Consider the following 19,620-nt stretch of genomic DNA (forward strand, 5'->3'; position numbering starts at 1 on the left):
AATCTTGAGAGGAATAAATGGTTTGTCTCTACTGTTCTGGCAGGGTCCCCTCCTAATTAGCATTAATTAGTAGAGGCATTTGATGCAAGAAAGCAAGCTTATGTAGCATCAGCCAAAGAAAAAAAAAAAAAAAAAAAAACCACTTCCACTTCACCCCTCTGTTCGTTCAAAATACCTGTCCAGCTGAGCCTTAAACTTATTTAGACTATCAACTTCCACTACAAGGGACAGAAGTCTGTTCCACCAACCAACCACCAGCTGGCTAAAGGCAAATTTCTGCACATCTATCCTACATCTGTCTTTCCTCAATTTGAATTTATGCCCTCTCAGGTGATTATTCTGAGAGAGAGGAAGAATCCCATCAGCATTGAGCATGCTCAAACCATTCAACGCTTTATACACCTCTATCAGATCACCTCGCTGGTGCCTAGTCTCCAGACACTGTAATTTGCAAAACTTAAGCCTTTCTTCGTAAGAGCACCCCTTTGTTCCATTCACTAATCTTATTGCCCTTCTCTGTACTCGTTCCAGCAGCTCTACATTCTTCTTGAAATGAGGCCTCCAGACCTGTATACAGTACTCTAGGTGTGGCCTGACCATTGCCTTATACAAGGGAATAATCACCTCCTTATCCCTGCTAGAAAAATTCCTATATCATTGACAATACACCATGAGCTACTCTTGCAGCCCGTCTGCACTGCTCAGAGAACTTCATATCTGCCTGCACAACCAGCCCCAGGTCCCTTTCATTCTCTACCACTGTCAGTGTAGTACCACAGAGTTGATACGGTGCTCTGGGGTTGCTTTTTCCCATGTGTAGTACTTTACATTTGTCAATATTAAACTTCATTTGCCACCTCTCAGCCCATCTGCTCAACCTTTCCAGATCCTGTTGCAGCAGCATAGTGTCAGTAGTGTCCTTGACAACCCTGCCTATCTTTGTATCGTCTGCAAACTTTGACATTAAGCTGGATATACCATCATCAACATCATTTATGAATACAGAAAACAATAATGGACCCAACACTGAGCCCTCAGGTACTCCACTAATAACATTAGTCCACGACGAGCAGTGCCCATTGATTACCACTCTCTGTTTTCTCCCCCTCAGCCACCCCTTTATCCAAAGCAGCAATTTGCCTCCAATGTCACACTGCTCCAATTTGTGCAGCAGTCTTCCATGTGCAACCGTATCAAAAGCCTTTCTAAGATCCAAGTACAGTATATAATATCAAAGTTATTCCCTGCATCCAGTTCCTTTGTGACTGCATCATAGTATCCAATCAAATTGGTCAGGCAAGAGTTCCCCTTAACAAAACCATGCTGTGTCCGAGCTATAACTGAAGTCTTGTCTAAATGATCCTGCAGTGCTTCTTTAACTAGTGCCTCCATTAATTTTCCTGGAACAGAAGTTAAACTCATAGGTCTATAATTACTTGTGTCAGCCTTTGATCCTCCTTTGTGAATTGGGGTCACATTACAAGATTCTCTAGCTTACTGCTAGAGTTCAATACACCACTGGCTTTCCCCTCGCTAAATAACTCCTCATGTGTGAATGTCAATGCAAAATATTCATTTAATTTGTTAGCTACCTGAGCAGGATCATCAACAGTTGACCCATCGATATCAAGTGGACCAATCTGATTCATCCCCTTCCTTCTAGTTTACATAAATAAAGAACTCTTTGCTGTTTTTCTTTGCATCCCTTGCCAAAGATTTCTCGTAATCTGCCTTCGCCTGCCTAACCTCCTTTGTAACTTGGTTACAGATCAACTTGTATCTATCATGCATGTTTCTTCTCTGCCATATGCCTCATCAGTTCATCTGACATCCATTTAGGCCTAAACCTTGAACAATATTTCTTAGTTGGTATGTAAAGCCTAGTAGCTTCCAAGATAAGTTCTTTGAATGCTTCCCATTTTGCATTTGCTGTTGGTAACATCATCAGTTGGTCCCACTGTATAGAATTTAAATACTGTCTCAGTCCATCGTAGTCGCCTTTACGAAAGCAGTAACCCTTCCCTTTACCCCTAATGGTAGTTAGCTCTTTGAGTAAATCCCACTTCAGCACACTGTGAGCACTGCCACCTAGTGGTTCATTTATCTGCAGATTCTTAATGCATGAAGAATCACTGCTGATAATCAAATCAAGAGTATTCCTCCCTCTAGTTGCCTCCCAAACATGCTGATGTAGAAAACAATCATCCAATAAATCCACAAAAAACTTGCTAGTGTTTGAGTGACCAGCCCCCAAATTCCAGTGAATATCTGGGAAATTAAAATATACCATTATAAGACTCTCTGATTTACTGGCCCACTCTATTTCCCTGTACAGTTTCTTATTATACTCATCAGAGTCATTAGGCCTATAGCACACTCCTACTCTCAATTTTGATCTCCCAATGCTTATGTCACACCAAACTGACTCTACACTGCACTGTCCAGCGATGTCCACTGGCTTCACTTCCTTGGATTTTATGTATTTCTTAACTAATAGCATAACCCCTCCTCCCTTCCTATCCACTCTATCCTTTCTGTAGACGTTGTACTCCCCAAATTCCAGTTCTGCATTCCTTATATCTGTGTGACACCACGTCTCTGATATCCCAACAATATCTGCCTTTGATGTTTTGAGCAATACCTCAAATTCATCAAATTTATTTACTAAACTCCTAGCATTGGTGTACACGCACCTATTTCTATTCTTAGCTACCCTAACACAACCCATGTGTTTACTTGTACCGCAATGACTCCCAGCAGTCTCTGAAATATCCTGCATCTTGTTTTTCAGGCTCGTGCTCATTCCAATAGAAGCAGTGCAAGAATCTCTTTCACCTCTGCCAGTGGCTACTGTTAATCTATTTGTCTTTGTCTCCCCCCCAAGCTAGCAGTTTTCCGACCCACCTAACACTGCCTCGATAGTATCAGCAAATATTCTTGCACCCTTTCTATTTAAGTGTATCCCATCACTGTAGAAGCAATCTCTCCTGTTAACAAGTACAGTCCAGGCTAAAAAAAATTCTGGGAGGGATCTACCTCTCTGAGTCTCTTTCTAGAATTTAAATCGGAGAAACTCCCAGTGCTACTGGACAATAAATACTATACTACCTCCACATAGCTGTCTCTATACGAGGGTAGAGCCTAGCACTGCAGCATTCAGAGACCGGCACTTTGTGCAGAGGACGGGCTAATGACATGATCTAACCAAGCTCCAGCAGTGGATGTGTCCAGATTAGCAGGTGGCAAGTACCTCAGAGACAGCTTCTTCATTCAATGGTCCTGTATAGCACTCTCATGTATATGAGATTGCTACAGAACACCAAGGCACCTTTCAATAAGACAATGATCTGTATCACAGGGCTGCAATGGTATTGGACTGCTTTAGTATTCCACGAAGTTCTCTATCCTCCCACAGCTGGAAAAACTTGCTGAATCTCAGACCAATTAAATGTATGTAGGAGCCAATACAATTTCAATACCTAGTAACTGTGGAATGTAGTGGTTTACCGGGTTGGAGAACAAGGGTAGCCTTGTGCAGGCGAAGTTTTTACTCCTGGAATAGAGAAGTTTTTTCTGTTTTATTAGCTTAAATTGGCATATTAACTTATTTTCTAGAACAGCTTTATATTCCTAGTTACGATACTTAGTTTAAAGTTTAAACTTAGATAGAGATTTTGTAGGTATCACTTAGTATCGGTAAGGGTATCAAATTCACGTGTTACAAGTTGCAGCTCCACTGAACGAGAAGTTTTTTAGCCATATTTAGCCGCTTTATTGACCAATTGTTGTATTAAATTATTTTCTATAAGTAGCTTATAGACCTAGTCAGGATCCTTAGATTATTTTGAATTGAGACAGTAAGATTTACTGTTCGTAACTTACCGCCATTGTTATACGATACAACGTTATATCCCAAATTTGATAGCATTAGCTTAGTACAGTATAGTATATAATATAATATTGTCAATTAATCAGTAAAATCTATTAATCTTGTTAAACTTCATTGTCAATTAAATTGTACTTTTTAAACAAAATACATATAACGACTTAGATTTTAAAAAAGTAACATAATTAATAAATACATAACTTGATACGGAAGTTATATAAACGGAACTCGTAGATAATACTCAATACTGAAAAATATATAAAGCATTATAACCATGTTGGGATACAAGTTTAGGGTTATAATTTTGTACTGAAATTGAAATTTTATTGACATTAAATCAAAATCATGACTCAGACCAGAGCAGCAAAGCAAAAGGCTCAAGCTAATGGGAGTGCTGTGGCTCAGGGGAGAACTGGGGGGGGGGGAGTAGCCCTCTGAATCACAGCCTTTTAAAACGCACTGCTTGCTTGATGTACGGGACATGATATTGCCATTGGAGATGCGTTTGTGTGTGCGCAATGTAAGGAGTGTAAGGAAATCAGGCGACAACTCAGCGTTGTTATGGGCCTATATGAGAGCTTGAAGGACAGGGTGGATGCCCTTGAAGGATCTTAATTGAGGGCCCATCAGGCTCACAGCTGCCCACATCAACGGCAGAGCTTGCACTTGGTCATCACGCAGCACAGCAGCAACCCCCAAGGCAGAATGCGCTGGTTCCACAGGAACCAGTAGTTATTGGTGACTATTTCTGATGCTATCGAGGCAGTGTTAGGTGGGTCGGAAAACTGCTAGCTTGGGGGGAATACAAGGATTAATAGATTAACAGTAGCCACTGGCAGAGGTGAACGTGATTCTTGCACTGCTTCTATTGGAATGAGCAGAAGCCTGGAAAACAAGATGCAGGATATTTCAGAGACTGCTGGGAGTCATTGCAGTACAAGTAAACACATGGGTTGTGTTAGGGTAGCTAAGAATAGAAACAGGTGCATGTATACTTGCGTGTACACCAATTCTAGGAGTTTGGTAAATAAATTTGATGAATTTGAGGTATTGCTCAAAGCATCAAAGGTGGATATAGTTGAGATATCAGAGATGTGGTGTCACACAGATATAAGGAATGCAGAACTGGAATTTGGAGAGTACAACATCTACAGAAAAGATAGAGTGGATAGGAAGGGAGGAGGGGTTATGCTATTAGTTAAGAAATACATAAAATCCAAGGAAGTGAAGCCAGTGGACATCGCTGGACAGTGCAGTGTAGAGTCAGTTTGGTGTGACATAAGCATTGGGAGAAGGAGTGTGCTATAGGCCTAATGACTCTGATGAGTATAATAAGAAACTGTACAGGGAAATAGAATGGGCCAGTAAATCAGAGAGTCTTATAATGGGAGATTTTAATTTCCCAGATATTGACTGGAATTTGTGGGTTGGTTACTCGCACACTAGCAAGGCTTTTCTGGATTTATTGGATGATTGTTTTCTACATCAGCACGTTCGGGAGGCAACTAGAGGGAGTAATACTCTTGATCTGATTATCAGTAGTGATTCTTCATGCATTAAGAATCTGCAGAAAGAGGAACCACTAGGTGGCAGTGATCACAGTGTGCTGAAGTGGAATTTACTCAAAGAGGTAACTACCATCAGGGGTTAAGTGAAGGGTTATTGCTTTCATAAAGGTGACTACGATGGACTGAGACAGTATTTAAATTCTATACAGTGGGACCAACTGATGATGTTACCAACAGCAAAGTCAAAATGGGAAGCATTCAAAGAACTTATCTTGAAGCTACTAGGCTTTACATACCAACTAAGAAATACTGTTCAAGATTTAGGCTTAAATGGATGTCAGTTGTTGTTTGTTATTTGGTTTTAGGAGCATTAGCAACTAAGGCCATATTGCTCCGGGGATATGCGGTGGTCATTCCCTGACCTTTCCTCATCCTCCGTATTTGGTGGTCACGGGCTCGAACCCCGGTCTAATCAAGAAGCGTGTGCTACGCACTGCTGCTCCTGCCCACCTGGCTACAGAGGCGCCCAATGGATGTCAGATGAACTAACGAGACATATGGCAGAGAAGAAAAATGCATGGGATACATATAAATTAATGGGTGACATGGAAGTCTATGATAGATATAAGCTGGTCTGTAACCAAATCACAAAGGAGATTAGGCAGGCAAAGGCAGATAAGAAATCCTTGGCAAAGGATGCAAAGAAAAAAAAATAGTTCTTTATTGATGTAAACTCAAGAAGGGGATGAATCAGATTGGTCCATTTGATATCGATGGTTCAACTGTTGACAATCCTGCTCAGGTAGCTAACAAACTAAATGAATATTTTGTATTGACATTCACACATGAGGAGTTATTCAGCGAGGGGAAGGTCAGAGGTGTATTCAACTCTGGCAGTAAGCTAGACGATTTTGTAATAACTGAGAGGAAAGTGGAGGATAAATTGTTGAGGATAAACATAAAAAAGGCATCCGGGGTGGATGGGATCTATTATATTAAAGGAGGCAACAAAGGAAGTAAGCAAACCCTTAGCCATAATTATGAGAGCTTCTTTGGGCTCAGGATAGGTACCCATAGACTGGAGATGTGCAAATGTGACCCCAATTCACAAAGGAGGATCAAAGGCTGACAAAATTAATGGAGGCACTGGTTAAAGAAGCACTGCAGGATCATCTAGAAAAGACTTCAGTTATAGCTCGGACAGAGCATATTTTTGTTAAGGGAAAGTCTTGCCTGACCAATCTGATTGGATACTATGATGCAGTCACAAAAGAACTTGATGCAGGGAATAACTTTGATATTATATATTCGGATCTTAGAAAGACTTTTGATACTGTTGCACATGGAAGACTGCTGCACAAATTGGAGCAGTGTGGCATTGGAGGCAAATTGCTGCTATGGATAAAGGGATGATTGGTGGGGAGAAGACAGAGAGTGGTAATCAATGGACACTGCTCATCGTGGAATAATGTTATTAGTGGAATTCCTCAGGATTCAGTGTTGGGTCCACTGTTGTTTTCTATATTTATAAATGATATTGATGATGGTATATCAAGCTTAATGTCCTAGTTTGCAGATGATACAAAGGTTGGCAGGGTTGTTAAGGACTATGCTGCTGCAACAGGATCTGGAAAGGTTGAGCAGATGGGCTGAGAGGTGGAAAATGAAGTTTAACATTGACAAATGTAAAGTACTACATATGGGAAAGAGTAAACCCAGAGCAACGTATTAACTCTGTGGTACTACACTGACAGTGGTAGAGAATGACAGGGACCTGGGGGTAATTGTGCTGGCAGATATGAAGTTTTCTGAGCAGTGCAGACAGGCTGCAAGAGTAGCTCATGGTGTCTTGTCAATGATATACACAAATTTTTCTAGCAGGGATAAGGAGGTGATTATTCCCTTGTATAAGGCAATGGTTAGGCCACACCTTGAATACTGTATACAGGTCTGGTGGCCTCATTTCAAGAAGGATGTAGAGCTGCTGGAACAAGTACAGAGAAGGGCAACAAGATTAGTGAATGGAACAAAGGGTTGCTCTTACAAAGAAAGGCTTCAGTTTTGCAAATTACGGTGTCTGGAGACTAGGCACCGGCGAGGTGATCTGATAGAGGTGTATAAAGCCTTGAATGGTTTGAGTATGCTTAATGCCGATGGGATTCATCCTCTTGCTCAGAATAATCACTTGAGAGTGCATAAATTCAAACTGAGGAAAGAAAGATGTAGGATAGATGCGCAGAAATTTGCCTTTAGCCAGCGGGTAGCTGGTTGGTGGAACAGACTTCCATCTCTTGTTGTGGAAGTTGGTAGCGTAAATAAATTTAAGGCTCAGCTGAACAGGTATTTCGAATGAACGGAGGGTTGAAGTGGAAGTTTTATTTTTTGGCTGATGCTGCATAAGCTTGCTTTCTTGCATCATATGCCTCTACTAATGCTAAGTGGGTTATCATACCTGTGGGAACCCTCCCACACCTCATGAAATACTATGCTGAGATGTATCTAGGCCATGCTGCATGCTAAAGGTGGTGCAACAAGGTATTAGGTGTTCCTAATACAAAGTAATCATAGTGTATGCCACAGTTAAAGTTAGAACTAGTAACAAAATAAATTTTCAATCTTACCTTTTATAATCTCTAGAGAAAATGTAGATTCATCTGGCATATTTCGCAAAACCTAAAATGAAGAAAGGGTAGAAAAATCTGAGATACAAGTAATAGCAAATCCTTATTGATAATATTAACGGTTTTTGTGATTTTATTTCACCCATAAGTAATCATTTTGAGCAGTGTTTTCACTATGAATGTTTTTAGCAAAATCTGAAACTTAAAAAAAAAAAAAATCATACCAATTTCCTTTCCATCAACAATAATGGTGTTCAAAATTTAAGCCATCACTATTAAAATTCATAAATATATCATCCAGTAGAAAACAGAAAGTGCTCTCAACTTACCACTTTATTTGTTTCTGTTAATCATTTAACCTCACAAAAGAGTATGAGTAAAATGAGAAGGTAGGTTACTCAGGAGATATTGTTCTTTTTGATTGTGCCTGTTCATGATTTCTTTAATGCCTCTATTCCAAAAGATGATTATATATAGTCCCATAGATGGATGTACTTTAAGTATCTTAAGAGATCATCAAAATTAGCAGCATTCTCAAAATATGACAGATTTAACAGTTCCTGTAAGGTAGAATGCAAACTAAAGGTAAATTTATATTCACATGCTGAGGACAGTCAATCAGGATATGTTTGATAGTTCAAACATATTCTGATTAACTGTCCTCAAATATGGGTTAGGTAGGAATGACCAATATGAAGTCTTGTCAACATTTTCTCTTTCTGTCTGTTGCATCTGAAACTTGAATTCTATAGTTTTGGTTCAATTTTAATCTGTAGGAGTTTATTATTAACTTGGGCTTGCTATAATTGAGACCAGTTACTTCTACATGCTTCCTGTGTAAGACTTTTATAATTTGTATAGGGCACTTGAAAAGACTGTGTGGTTGTGTCATAGGCTTGTTTTGTGAATGAGCTTTGTCATCTTACTACAAATTTCCTGCAATGCCAAAATGACCTGGAATTCAGCAAAATGTTACAGTTTGGTTGGACTCCCTGCAAGAGAATAACTGTAAGTAGATGTTTATTGATATAAGATGTAAACGGAAGAGGCAGAGACTGTACTGAGAAAATATATCATACCACATGAAATAGAAAGTTAAGAACTCTTTATTGCATAAAAAATGCACATGCCATACACAATACCCTTCACAGATACAAGCCAGGGGTTAGTTAAATAACTTGATCCACAGCTAATTTAATATTACTGATAATGAGGCTGCAGTGGTAAAAGAAGGGAAAGCTACTGCAGGACTACTAGAATTTCAGTATTTGAACCACCACCGTAAATTTCATAGTCATGGGAGGTTGATATGAATAAGTTGCACAAAACCATTTAACATTGGGAGGAGACATTGCATGCTTCCCTCATTGTTTGAAATGGTCATCACAAGATGCAGAGATAAGTTCCCAAGAAGAGGTTGGTAATGAATCTTGAAACACTGCTTAGCTTGATATTCCAGACATGAGGCAATTTCATTCATCTGAGTGATGTAACTCAGTTTTCATTTGGCTTGCTAAAATAACAGGAATCCAGAGTAGTGTTATATAGATATTTCCAACTGAAGTGGAAGGATAGACAGCAATTTTTTTCTGCACAAAGTAAGTAATAAAGCTCTCAGGCAAATTTGGAGAGCACTGTGCTGGATGGTTTAGTCACTATAGAGCACTTTTCCTGGTAGAGTCATATATTTGAGATCCAATCATTGCCCATACAGGTGTAATAAAGTGTGGTAGTCAGCACTCCATGACAGAGTTCATACAGATCAGAGTATATTTAATTTATTCAAGTGGATGATTTATTCAAGAGCATGGGCCCATGCTCTGCACCTGAAAGGAGATGGTCAGGTCATTGACATACAGATTTTAACAGTTTTTGGGATATTTAATATGAGGTTGTTAATTCAGCTTCCAAAGACAGTTGTGCTAAATGCAGCTCCTTGCAGGGCATCTTCCCCTCGAATACAAGGTGTTGACAGAACATTCTGATAGTGGACATGAAAAGTGCAAACATTAATAAGGTCTGAATTATTTGAAGAGAGCCCTTCAGCACAGACACAGATGATACATGTCCATAAGAATCTGATGATGTCAAGTGGTGTCAAAAGCTCTCTCACTGTCTGGGTGAACCATAACCAGATATGTTATGACAAACATATTGTGGATGTGGGATTCAACCTTGAGGTGGAAATCAAGACTAGGCCTATTTTAGTGGAAGCCTTACTGATGATAAGTTAGAAAATTTTGCAAATCTGGGATCTAGGTGAGTCTCACATGTACCACCCTTTCAAGGGTTTTACTCAAACATCTTGTAAGTGATACTGGCCTATAATTTTGGACCTGCAAGAAGTCTTTGCAATTTTGGCATGGCACCAAGAGATGGGAAGTGCTTTTTGAAAACATCTGGTCAGAGAAAATCAACAAGATATGTATGCCTGTTTCACATAAACGTTTAAGTAAGCTGTAGTGGATACTGTCTGGCCTTGCTGCACTATCTGGGAACCTGTTCAAAGCTTCTTTGAATTCTACCAGAGCAAAAGTTGGTTATATGGAAGAGAAAGAACTTCCCCATATTGAGAAGTTCACCATACACTTTTCTGCATATTCTTTGATGCATTAAAAGTACAGCATGTTATAATGCAGCGGCAGTAAAGACTGTCTGCTATAGAATTTGCAGTTTCTGTAGGAGTGGCCAGACCATGTACATTCAAACGAGTGACTGGAGAAGGAGATGGTAGGAATTTCCCATTCAGTGGCTGTATTTTCCTCCAGATAATTTGTGGATCAGTATTTTTAGTAATCATTGAGGCAAGGGTAATCCAAGAGTCACATCTGGCTTTATAGCTGATCTGATGATCTTTGGCTTGTAGTTTTTTGTAAGCAATTAGATAAGTGGCAGTCGGGAACTTTCAGTAAAGGTTTCAAGCATGATTTTTCTCCAGTTTCATATCGGCACACTGCATTTCGTCAGTTGTTCTGATGTACAAGCTGGTGCAGATGGGACTTTGGAATGGAGATCTGCTGCAGTTAGTATGTGACTTGTAATGTGCCCAGTTACATCATCAACAAGTTGATGCTGGACATACTTCTTGTTAAAAAGGACCTAAGTGAATTAGTTATGTCAGTCTTTTCTCTTTTAATTCCAGGTAGTATATCATTCAAGGATTGGGATTACCCATGTCTGAACTAAAACCGATGAGAAGTAATCACTGTAGAATGGATCTCCTGATACTGATCATTCCATGCTCGGAAAAAGGGATAGCGAACATATTATTATTATTATTAGCCATATGGTGCAAGCAAGCCTGGGGCTTATGCTGTACCAGCCAAAAAAATTTGAGTCACCCTGAGAGAGAGAGAGAGAGAGAGAGAGAGAGAGAGAGAGAGAGAGAGAGAGCACAAGAGAGAGAGAAGTAGAAGGGGATCACCAAGAAAGAGAAGAATAATGATATCCAGCTCAGAACCCTGGGTGTGCCAAGCCCACACTCACCAGATGTGATCCCCTGGGGTTAGGTATACTGCTGAACTGGAACCTGTATGTAAATGAATATAGGTCGGAGAGTCTATATTTAACAGGGTTAAGTGGTGATCATTAAGGAATGTCTCAATTAAATGTTCCCTCACATGCATGGTTTCAATATGGACATCATCCTCACAATGGATGATGTCCAATGAAACTGCCAAACAAACAGGAGATGGTGTTGATGTGATAAGCTTGCTAAGTTCAGTTTGGGAGCAAGGTGGAATATAAATTGACGCAAGAGTCAATGATACATCTATAACAATATGAACTGCAACAACTTTTATGGAGAATTGTAATGTTATGGGTCTAGATGGTCCTCCATAAGCAGGAAATTCAATATCTTTATCTCGCTTATACGATCTATGATGTGGGAACTTGAAGACACTTGAAGTGATAAAAGGGTTTCCTATAGACTTATAGTCACTGGATTCATTGTGAAAAAAGTACACTTTCAGTTCAGTGGAGTTGCTATGCAGGCCTCTACAATTCCACTGCGTGATTTTATACATTTTTTAGGTTTTTAGTAGAGTATTTCATTTCATTTAGTAGAGCATTTTTTAGTATAGCATTTTTAGGGCAAATGCATCATTTGCATGAAGTTCCAATGCAGTCATGGTCTGAAGTATTGTCCATTTCTGTGCTTCCCGTATTTGACAAAACATTTTTAGAACCACTGACAGTTTTTAGTTTTGTTATTTAACATGTAGCAGGAATCAGGTGGAATGTTCAATGGAGTGTTAGTAGCCACACTGACTATGAGAGATATTTTGAGAGATTGACAATACAACTCTGGTCCAGTTAGCTAAAGAGATGCAGAGTGAAATCAAAACATCTATTTTGGTTGTAGGTAAGATGTATCTTCAATGACAGATGCATAAGTGCTTGCTCAACATAACTTGTTTCTGAGCTTCAGGGAATGTGCCATTATGCCCTACTTTATATTGCTGAATTTTTTCACCAGTTTCTCATAACTCACATGCTCTTGAAAAGAAGAATGGCTTCCTTTACAATTAGGACAGGTGGGAGGTGAAACTGTACAACCTGTTTGATGTTCCTTAGATCTGCAGAGGGAACAGAACAGAATCTCCTCAACATGTCAGCTTGGAATTATTTTTTTGGCACAACAGAGGGGATTCTAGATATAGGATTGAATTTTATAGTTTATGTAACCAGCTTTCACTGAAGGTGGAAGGAGCACGTGCTGAAAATCAATATAATGGATCAAGTAGGAATGAGGTTACTATGTTTTTTTAATCATAATTTATGTGCTTGTATCATCTTTTGCTTGTTAAGCTCCAGGGTTAGTTCTTTTTCTAAGACAGTGAGCAAATACCATTCACTGATAATCCCTTCAGAGCAGTTTAGGGTATTATAAGGTGTAACTTATACTGGTATTCTATGAAATTTTATTAATTTTAATAGTTTTTCGGAGTGATTTGTTTTGGCTGATTCAATAAGGAGGTCTCCATACTGGATACACTTAACCATTTTTGGTGATCCAGCAACAGATTCCAGGTACTTCTCTATCAAAAAAGGTGATAGCTAGAAAATGGCGGTGTCCTATTTCTGTGCTTCTCTGTCCATAGTCTCTTCAGATGACTGGGTTCATACTCTATGAGAGTATGAAAGTCTCAAGCCAATAGGCCCTAATGATGGGTATAGTCTGTGTACACAGTAGCTCCTTTAGCACCACGCCTTTGAAGGAATGATGCTACCCCCAGGTTTCCAGCTTTGCTACATGGAAACAGAAATTGTAACACCAGTGACCAAGAAGTTATAAATGAGGGCAGTACGTTGTAAGCAAGGTAGCAATATGATGTCGATGGATAATGCTGCAACATTGCAAATGAGAAGCAAATGTAAACTTTCCTATAAATACAGGAAATCACACAACAAATGCTTGATAACTGGGTGCTTGGCACTAGGGCTTACAATACCGAGATTCTGGGATCCCGATCATTTTTTTTCAGGATTTGAAATACCGGTATTTCGGTACCAATTTAAAATATAATTGTTTATGTTTATTCACATAAAGGTTATAAAATCAACAACAATAAATCATTAATATTACAGAATGTGTAACAGAGGAATTTTTATACACAATACAAATGAAACAGAAACCTGAAAACATCATAAAACTAAGACATAAAATCTTAAAAATATATTTCTCTTAGTACAGAAATATTTCCATTAATGAGAGTAGGCTTGGTAGGGCACCTAAGGAATATGGTAAACAATGGCATGGCAGGTGCGGAAGGGTTAAAATTAAAAGCTTCTTCCCACTATTACACCGCTATTTGAGGAAATACACTTTCCTAAAATACACTTAGCGCATTTTAGGAAAGGGCGTTGGTATGGAGCAGTTCAAAGGTATTGTCAGCAGGTTGTCACAGACATTCTCTCAGATATGCCAGACAAGCTGTACTTGCTACCTGGGAGTCTAAAACACTGATGGAACTGATATTCGGGTGACACTCAAGTCAAGTGGACCCAATTTCGGCGAAGTGCGGATGGTCTGTGACAGCCAAATCCTCTGCTTGCACCTTCACGATGGTGGGACCGTTAGTAAACCTGGGTATAACCTCCATGCACAAGTACATGGTGGGTGACCACCCAGGTGTTAACCAACGTAAGCAGGGGTCAAGGTGTGGCGCTAACACCACATGGAGGAACGCCGCCCCTCTATGTTACCAGGCAGTACTAGGTGGTAGATGACTCTCATCAACCGGTGAAATACCACCACTTTGCTTATTGGAGGCTTGAAGTGGTGGAATCCATGTTTAGTCTCTAGAGCTAAGTTCCGGTCAACCCTTCCCTATCTCTTCCATCATGCAGTATGATTGATGACTTTTGAGGTTATGATGAATGTCGTGGCGAGATCCAATATTCCTTACATTTCGAGGGTACAGCTCTAAAACGGTGTTCGCAGCCCGGTCGCTAGTTAGTACACCGGACCGAACCTATTGGTAACTCTCTAGGAGGCTTCCGGATCAGCTAGTGTATAATCTTGCTACCTCTACTCTGCCAGATAGTGACTGGAGGGAATCCGAGTAGTGTGTATGCGGGGAGCATTGTCGAGGCCACGTTATGTCAAGGATCTGGGTATATTCTTACCACATGTACGCCATATCCAAAAATTTCATTACTTCATACAGCATGTCCCACCCACTTTTTCTTACTATTGAATACACCATGAATTGTCAAACTAATAGAGCAAGCTTATCTGCGAAAAGATCTAAACCTCCCAAGCACTTCCTAATTCATTTCACAAATATACGTGGTCTCAATTCTAATCTCAACGATGTCCATTTCCACTTGCAGTCTGCCAAACCCCATGTACTTTTCCTGACAGAATCTCAGTTATCGGTTGATTCAACTACTGCTCATCTCAGATGCCCAAATTATTCGCTGTATGATTCCTTTCGCTTCAAAGGTGGTACTTGTGCATATGTCCGTTCTGATATTCCCTGTCAGAGACTTGGCAATTTGGAATCTCCTCTCTTTGATCTTCTCTGGTTTAAAATCTCTCTACCTCATTGTGTCAAATTCATCTGTTGTCTCTACCGTTCTCCCAACTCCACTAATCACTTGGAGCTCTTTGACTTCCTCTCTTTGCAACTTGACTTTCTCCAGTCCAACTTTCCTAACAGTGAGGTAATTTTCCTTGGTGATTTTAATGTTCACAACTCCAGCTGGCTTCTGTTTTCTAGTCACACCGACCCAGCAGGTCGAGATGCTGAGGCTTTTGCAATTACTAAGATTGCCTACAAGAATACCGGACAATAATCATACAGCCAATACGCTTGATCATTTTCTCACAAACAACTCTTCTAAGTACACGGTCGAAGTGATAGGTCCTTTAGGCACTTCAGATCACAACTTGGCGATTGCCTCTTCTCCAGTGGAACCTTTATCTCATGGCTATTCCCAACCTCGTGTTGTTTGGCATTACAAGAATTCAAAATGGGATGGCCTGCGAGACTTCTTTTCCTTGGTCGGATTACTGTTTCAAAACTTCTGATGTCAACGTTTGCTCAGATCGTGTCAGTGAAATTATTCTTGCAGGAATGGAATCCTTTATCCCACACTCCACTTTAAAATCTCGTCCTTTATCTAAACCTTGGTTTTCCAATAAATGTGCTAGGGCTGTTCAAGAGAAGAATGTTGCATATCGTAATTGGCTTCTTTCTAATTCTTCAGTTTCATTTTCTGCCTACACCAAAGCTCGCAACAATTGTAAAGCAGTTATTAATCAGTCCAAACTAGAGTTTGAACAGGCTAAGAGTGAAAACTTGCTTCTTGCCCTAATGGTAGCCGAACATTCTGGTCTCTTGCCAAAGCTATTGGCCGCAACTTTTGCCCATCTCTGCTCCCACCTCTGTCCAAACCAGATGGTTCTGTTGTCACTTCAGCCAAGGATAAAGCTGACCTGCTAGCATCTCATTTTTCTTCCAGCTCATGTATTAATGATCTTGGTAAAACACCTCCCACCATTCTCAACACGCTCCATTCAGTGCCTCCTGTGGTCTTCCGTCAAAAGGATATCAGAAGGATTTTGATGAATCTTGATGCTAAGAAAGCTCCTGGTCCTGATGGTATTTCTCCACTTGTTCTCAAAACCTGTGCTCCTGAACTTACTCCTATTCTTTGCCAACTTTTTTTTTCCAAAGGTGTTTTTCCTTCTGCTTGGAAATTTGCTCGTATCCAGCCAGTTCCTAAAAAGGGTGACAAATCCCTCCCATCCAATTATCGTCCCATTGCAATTAGTTCTACTCTTTGTAAAGTAATGGAGAAATCAATTAGCTGCCAACTCTTAAACTACCTAGAAACCTTCCGTCTGATCAACGATCGCCAGTATGGATTCCGTCAGTGTCGATCCACTGGTGATATTCTGGCGTATGTTACCCATTTATGGACTAAATCAATGGAAAGGTTCGGTGAAACACAAGTAGTTGCTCTTGACATCTCAAAGGCTTTTGATCGTGTTTGGCATAAAGGTCTTCTAAACAAGCTTCCATCTTATGGTTTGCCAACTGTTTTTAGTAATTGGTTATCCAGTTTTCTCTCTGATCACTCACTGAGGGTGATGGTAGATGGCTCTCTGTCTTCTAACTTCTCCACTAATGCCGGTGTTCCCCAATGTTCAGTTCTTTCCCCCACTCCTTTCCTCTTGTATATTAATGACCTTCTTGACTGGAAATCCTATCCATAGTTTTGCCGATGATAGCACATTGCATTCCACTTTCCATTTTGAGAAACCTTGTCCTGCTCAATCAGCTTCAACTTCTCGAAAATCTGCTACCAATTCCTTAAATACCAATCTTCAGGTAATTCTCCAGTGGGGCAAAGACAACTTAGTTGATTTCAACCCTTCTAGAACTCAGTCTTGTCTTATATCTCGCAAAAAGGATTCTTCTGCTCCTATGCTTATGTTAAGTGACACTCTGATTTCTAGGCAAAATGATATATCTCTTTTGGGGATTACCCTGACTTCTAATCTCTCTTGGCACAAGCACATTACAAATATTGCTTCCTCTGCATCTAAAAAAACTTGCTTTTCTCTTTCGCTCTCGGCGTTACTTTTCTTCCAAACAGCTGCTCACTCTGTATAAATCGCAAATCCGCCCTGCCATGGAATATTGTTCCCACATCTGAGGTGGTGCCCCCAAAACCTCTCTCAGGCTTCTTGATTCCATTCAGAAGAGGGCAGTTAGGTTAATTAATGATTCATCTCTAACAGAGTCTCTCCGCTCGCTTTCTCATAGACGCACTGTTTCTGCTGCATGCCTCTTCTACAGATACTTCCATGGGCACTGTTCTTCTGAATTGGCTTCTATAATTCCCGCTCTCTCTTTCAAAACAGTACGAACACATGCCGCCACCAGCCAACATCCATTTGCTGTCCAACTTCAAACCCACAGAACCAACTTTTCATCTTCCTCATTTATTCATTCAACTGCCGTTTTCTGGAACAACCTTCCTTCATATGTATTTCCTGAAAATTACAATCTACAGAAGTTCAAGTCCAATGTCAACAAATATCTTCTTTCGTCTTCTCAACCTCCAACCCAAGCATGGTACTAAGTACTATAGGTTCTAATACCTCTCGTGTTTGGGGTTCACATAAAAAAAAAAAAAAAAGATGAGAGTTTCGTTGTGTGAGAAAAACGAAAATCCGAATTCTGGGTTCGAATCTCGTCAGTAAACACTGTGATTGGGTCAGGTTTAAATTAGATAGGTGGAGATAATACGTAAATTAAAAGGAAATAAATAAGGTTCTCTCGCCAAAAAGAGTGGGTTGTGGTTGTTGTTCGGAGGGGTTTCAGACTTGCAGTGGTAGTTCTGGGTCAGTTTGGGGTCCAGTTCAGGGAGTGTCCTGCTATATAATGAAGATCTCTGCCGGGCATGTTTCTGTGCTAGAAGTTAATCCGGAAGCTGAGTAACAAGCCAGTCAGATAGCGCCTTGGTTTCTACTACTGCTGTGGGCGGGCTAGCCGAGTGGGTAAAGTACCTGCCCGGTAACCCAAGGTCGCGGGTTCGATTCCCGCCTCGGGCTTGGATCAAAGTACTGCAAAAAAAACCTTGGGAGGTGCAATATGGCCATAGAAGCCGATGCGCCAACAACTATCAAAAAAAAAAAAAAAAAAAAAAAAAAAAACTGCTGTGGTAATTTCCTTTAGTATTAACAGAGGACTGTTCCTGAAATAAGACAGTACTGGAAGAGCTATAAGGCAGAATTCAACTAAGAAGAAAGTCTTCACTGCACTCCGTGGAAGGAACCTGCACAAAGGAATCCCACCGTGAAAGAGAAGGAAGGTAAGTCCTCTGAACTGTGTTGTACTGAAAAGGGTGCTTAGATAAAACTGTAATTATTTTAAAGTAAGGATGAAGTTATTTTAATTATTTTAATCTATTTTAAAAAAGATATTTTATTTATTTTAAAGTAAGGACAGTATTTAAATTCTATACAGTGGGACCAACTGATGATGTTACCAACAGCAAATTCAAAATGGGAAGCATTCAAAGAACTTATCTTGGAAGCTACTAGGCTTTACATACCAACTAAGAAATATTGTTCAAGGTTTAGGCCAAAATGGATGTCAGATGAACTAATGAGGCATATGGCAGAGAAGAAAAATGCATGGGATACTTACAAATTAACACATGACACAGAAGCCTATGATAGATACAAGTTGATATGCAACCAAGTTACAAAGGAGGTTAGGCAGGCGAAGGCAGATTACGAGAAATCCTTGGCAAGGGATGCAAAGAAAAACAGCAAAGAGTTCTTTACTTATGTAAACTCTAGAAGGAAGGGGATGAATCAGATTGGTCCACTTGATATTGATGGGTCAACTGTTGATGATCCTGCTCAGGTAGCTAACAAACTAAATGAATATTTTGCATCGACATTCACACATGAGGAGTTATTCAGCAAGGGGAATGCCAGAGGTGTATTCAACTCTAGCAGTAAGCTACAGAATCTTGAAATAACTGGGAGTAAAGTGGAGGAGAAACTGTTGAAGATAAACACAAGAAAGGCACCCGGGGTGGATGGGATCTATCCAGTTATATTAAAGGAGGCAGCAAAGGAAGTAAGCAAACCCTTAGCCATAATTATGAGAGCTTCCTTGGACTCAGGGGAGGTACCCATAGACTGGAAATGTGCAAATGTGACCCCAATTCACAAAGGAGGATCAAAGGCTGACACAAGTAATTATAGACCTGTGAGCTTAACTTCTGTTCCAGGAAAATTAATGGAGGCACTGGTTAAAGACGCACTGCAGAATCATTTAGACAAGACTTCAGTTATAGCTCAGACACAGCATGGTTTTGTTAAGGGGAAGTCTTGCCTGACCAAATTGATTGGATACTATGATGCAGGGAATAACTTTGATATTATATACTTGGATCTTAGAAAGGCTTTTGATACTGTTGCACATGGAAGACTGCTACACAAATTGGAGCAGTGTGACATTGGAGGCAAATTGCTGCTATGGATAAAGGGGTGGTTGAGGGGGAGAAGACAGAGTGGTAATCAATGGACACTGCTCGTCGTGGACTAATGTTATTAGTGGAGTCCCTC

General features: G+C 40.1%; 1 protein-coding gene across 1 annotated transcript in view; it reads right to left on the minus strand.

Moving 5' to 3' along the window:
* Positions 1-19,620, minus strand: part of LOC150080467 (transcription factor CP2-like protein 1) — a 442,462-nt gene that overhangs the window by 29,014 nt on the left and 393,828 nt on the right. The window contains exon 18 of the mRNA XM_090380701.1: positions 8,016-8,067. Coding sequence (XP_090236827.1) covers positions 8,016-8,067 — 52 coding nt within the window. The remainder of the gene's footprint in view (positions 1-8,015; positions 8,068-19,620) is intronic.

Source organism: Mastigoproctus giganteus, chromosome 9, assembly GCF_048544385.1.
Source record: "Mastigoproctus giganteus isolate SK-2022 chromosome 9, ASM4854438v1, whole genome shotgun sequence".
Classification (NCBI taxonomy): Eukaryota; Metazoa; Arthropoda; class Arachnida; order Uropygi; family Thelyphonidae; genus Mastigoproctus; species Mastigoproctus giganteus.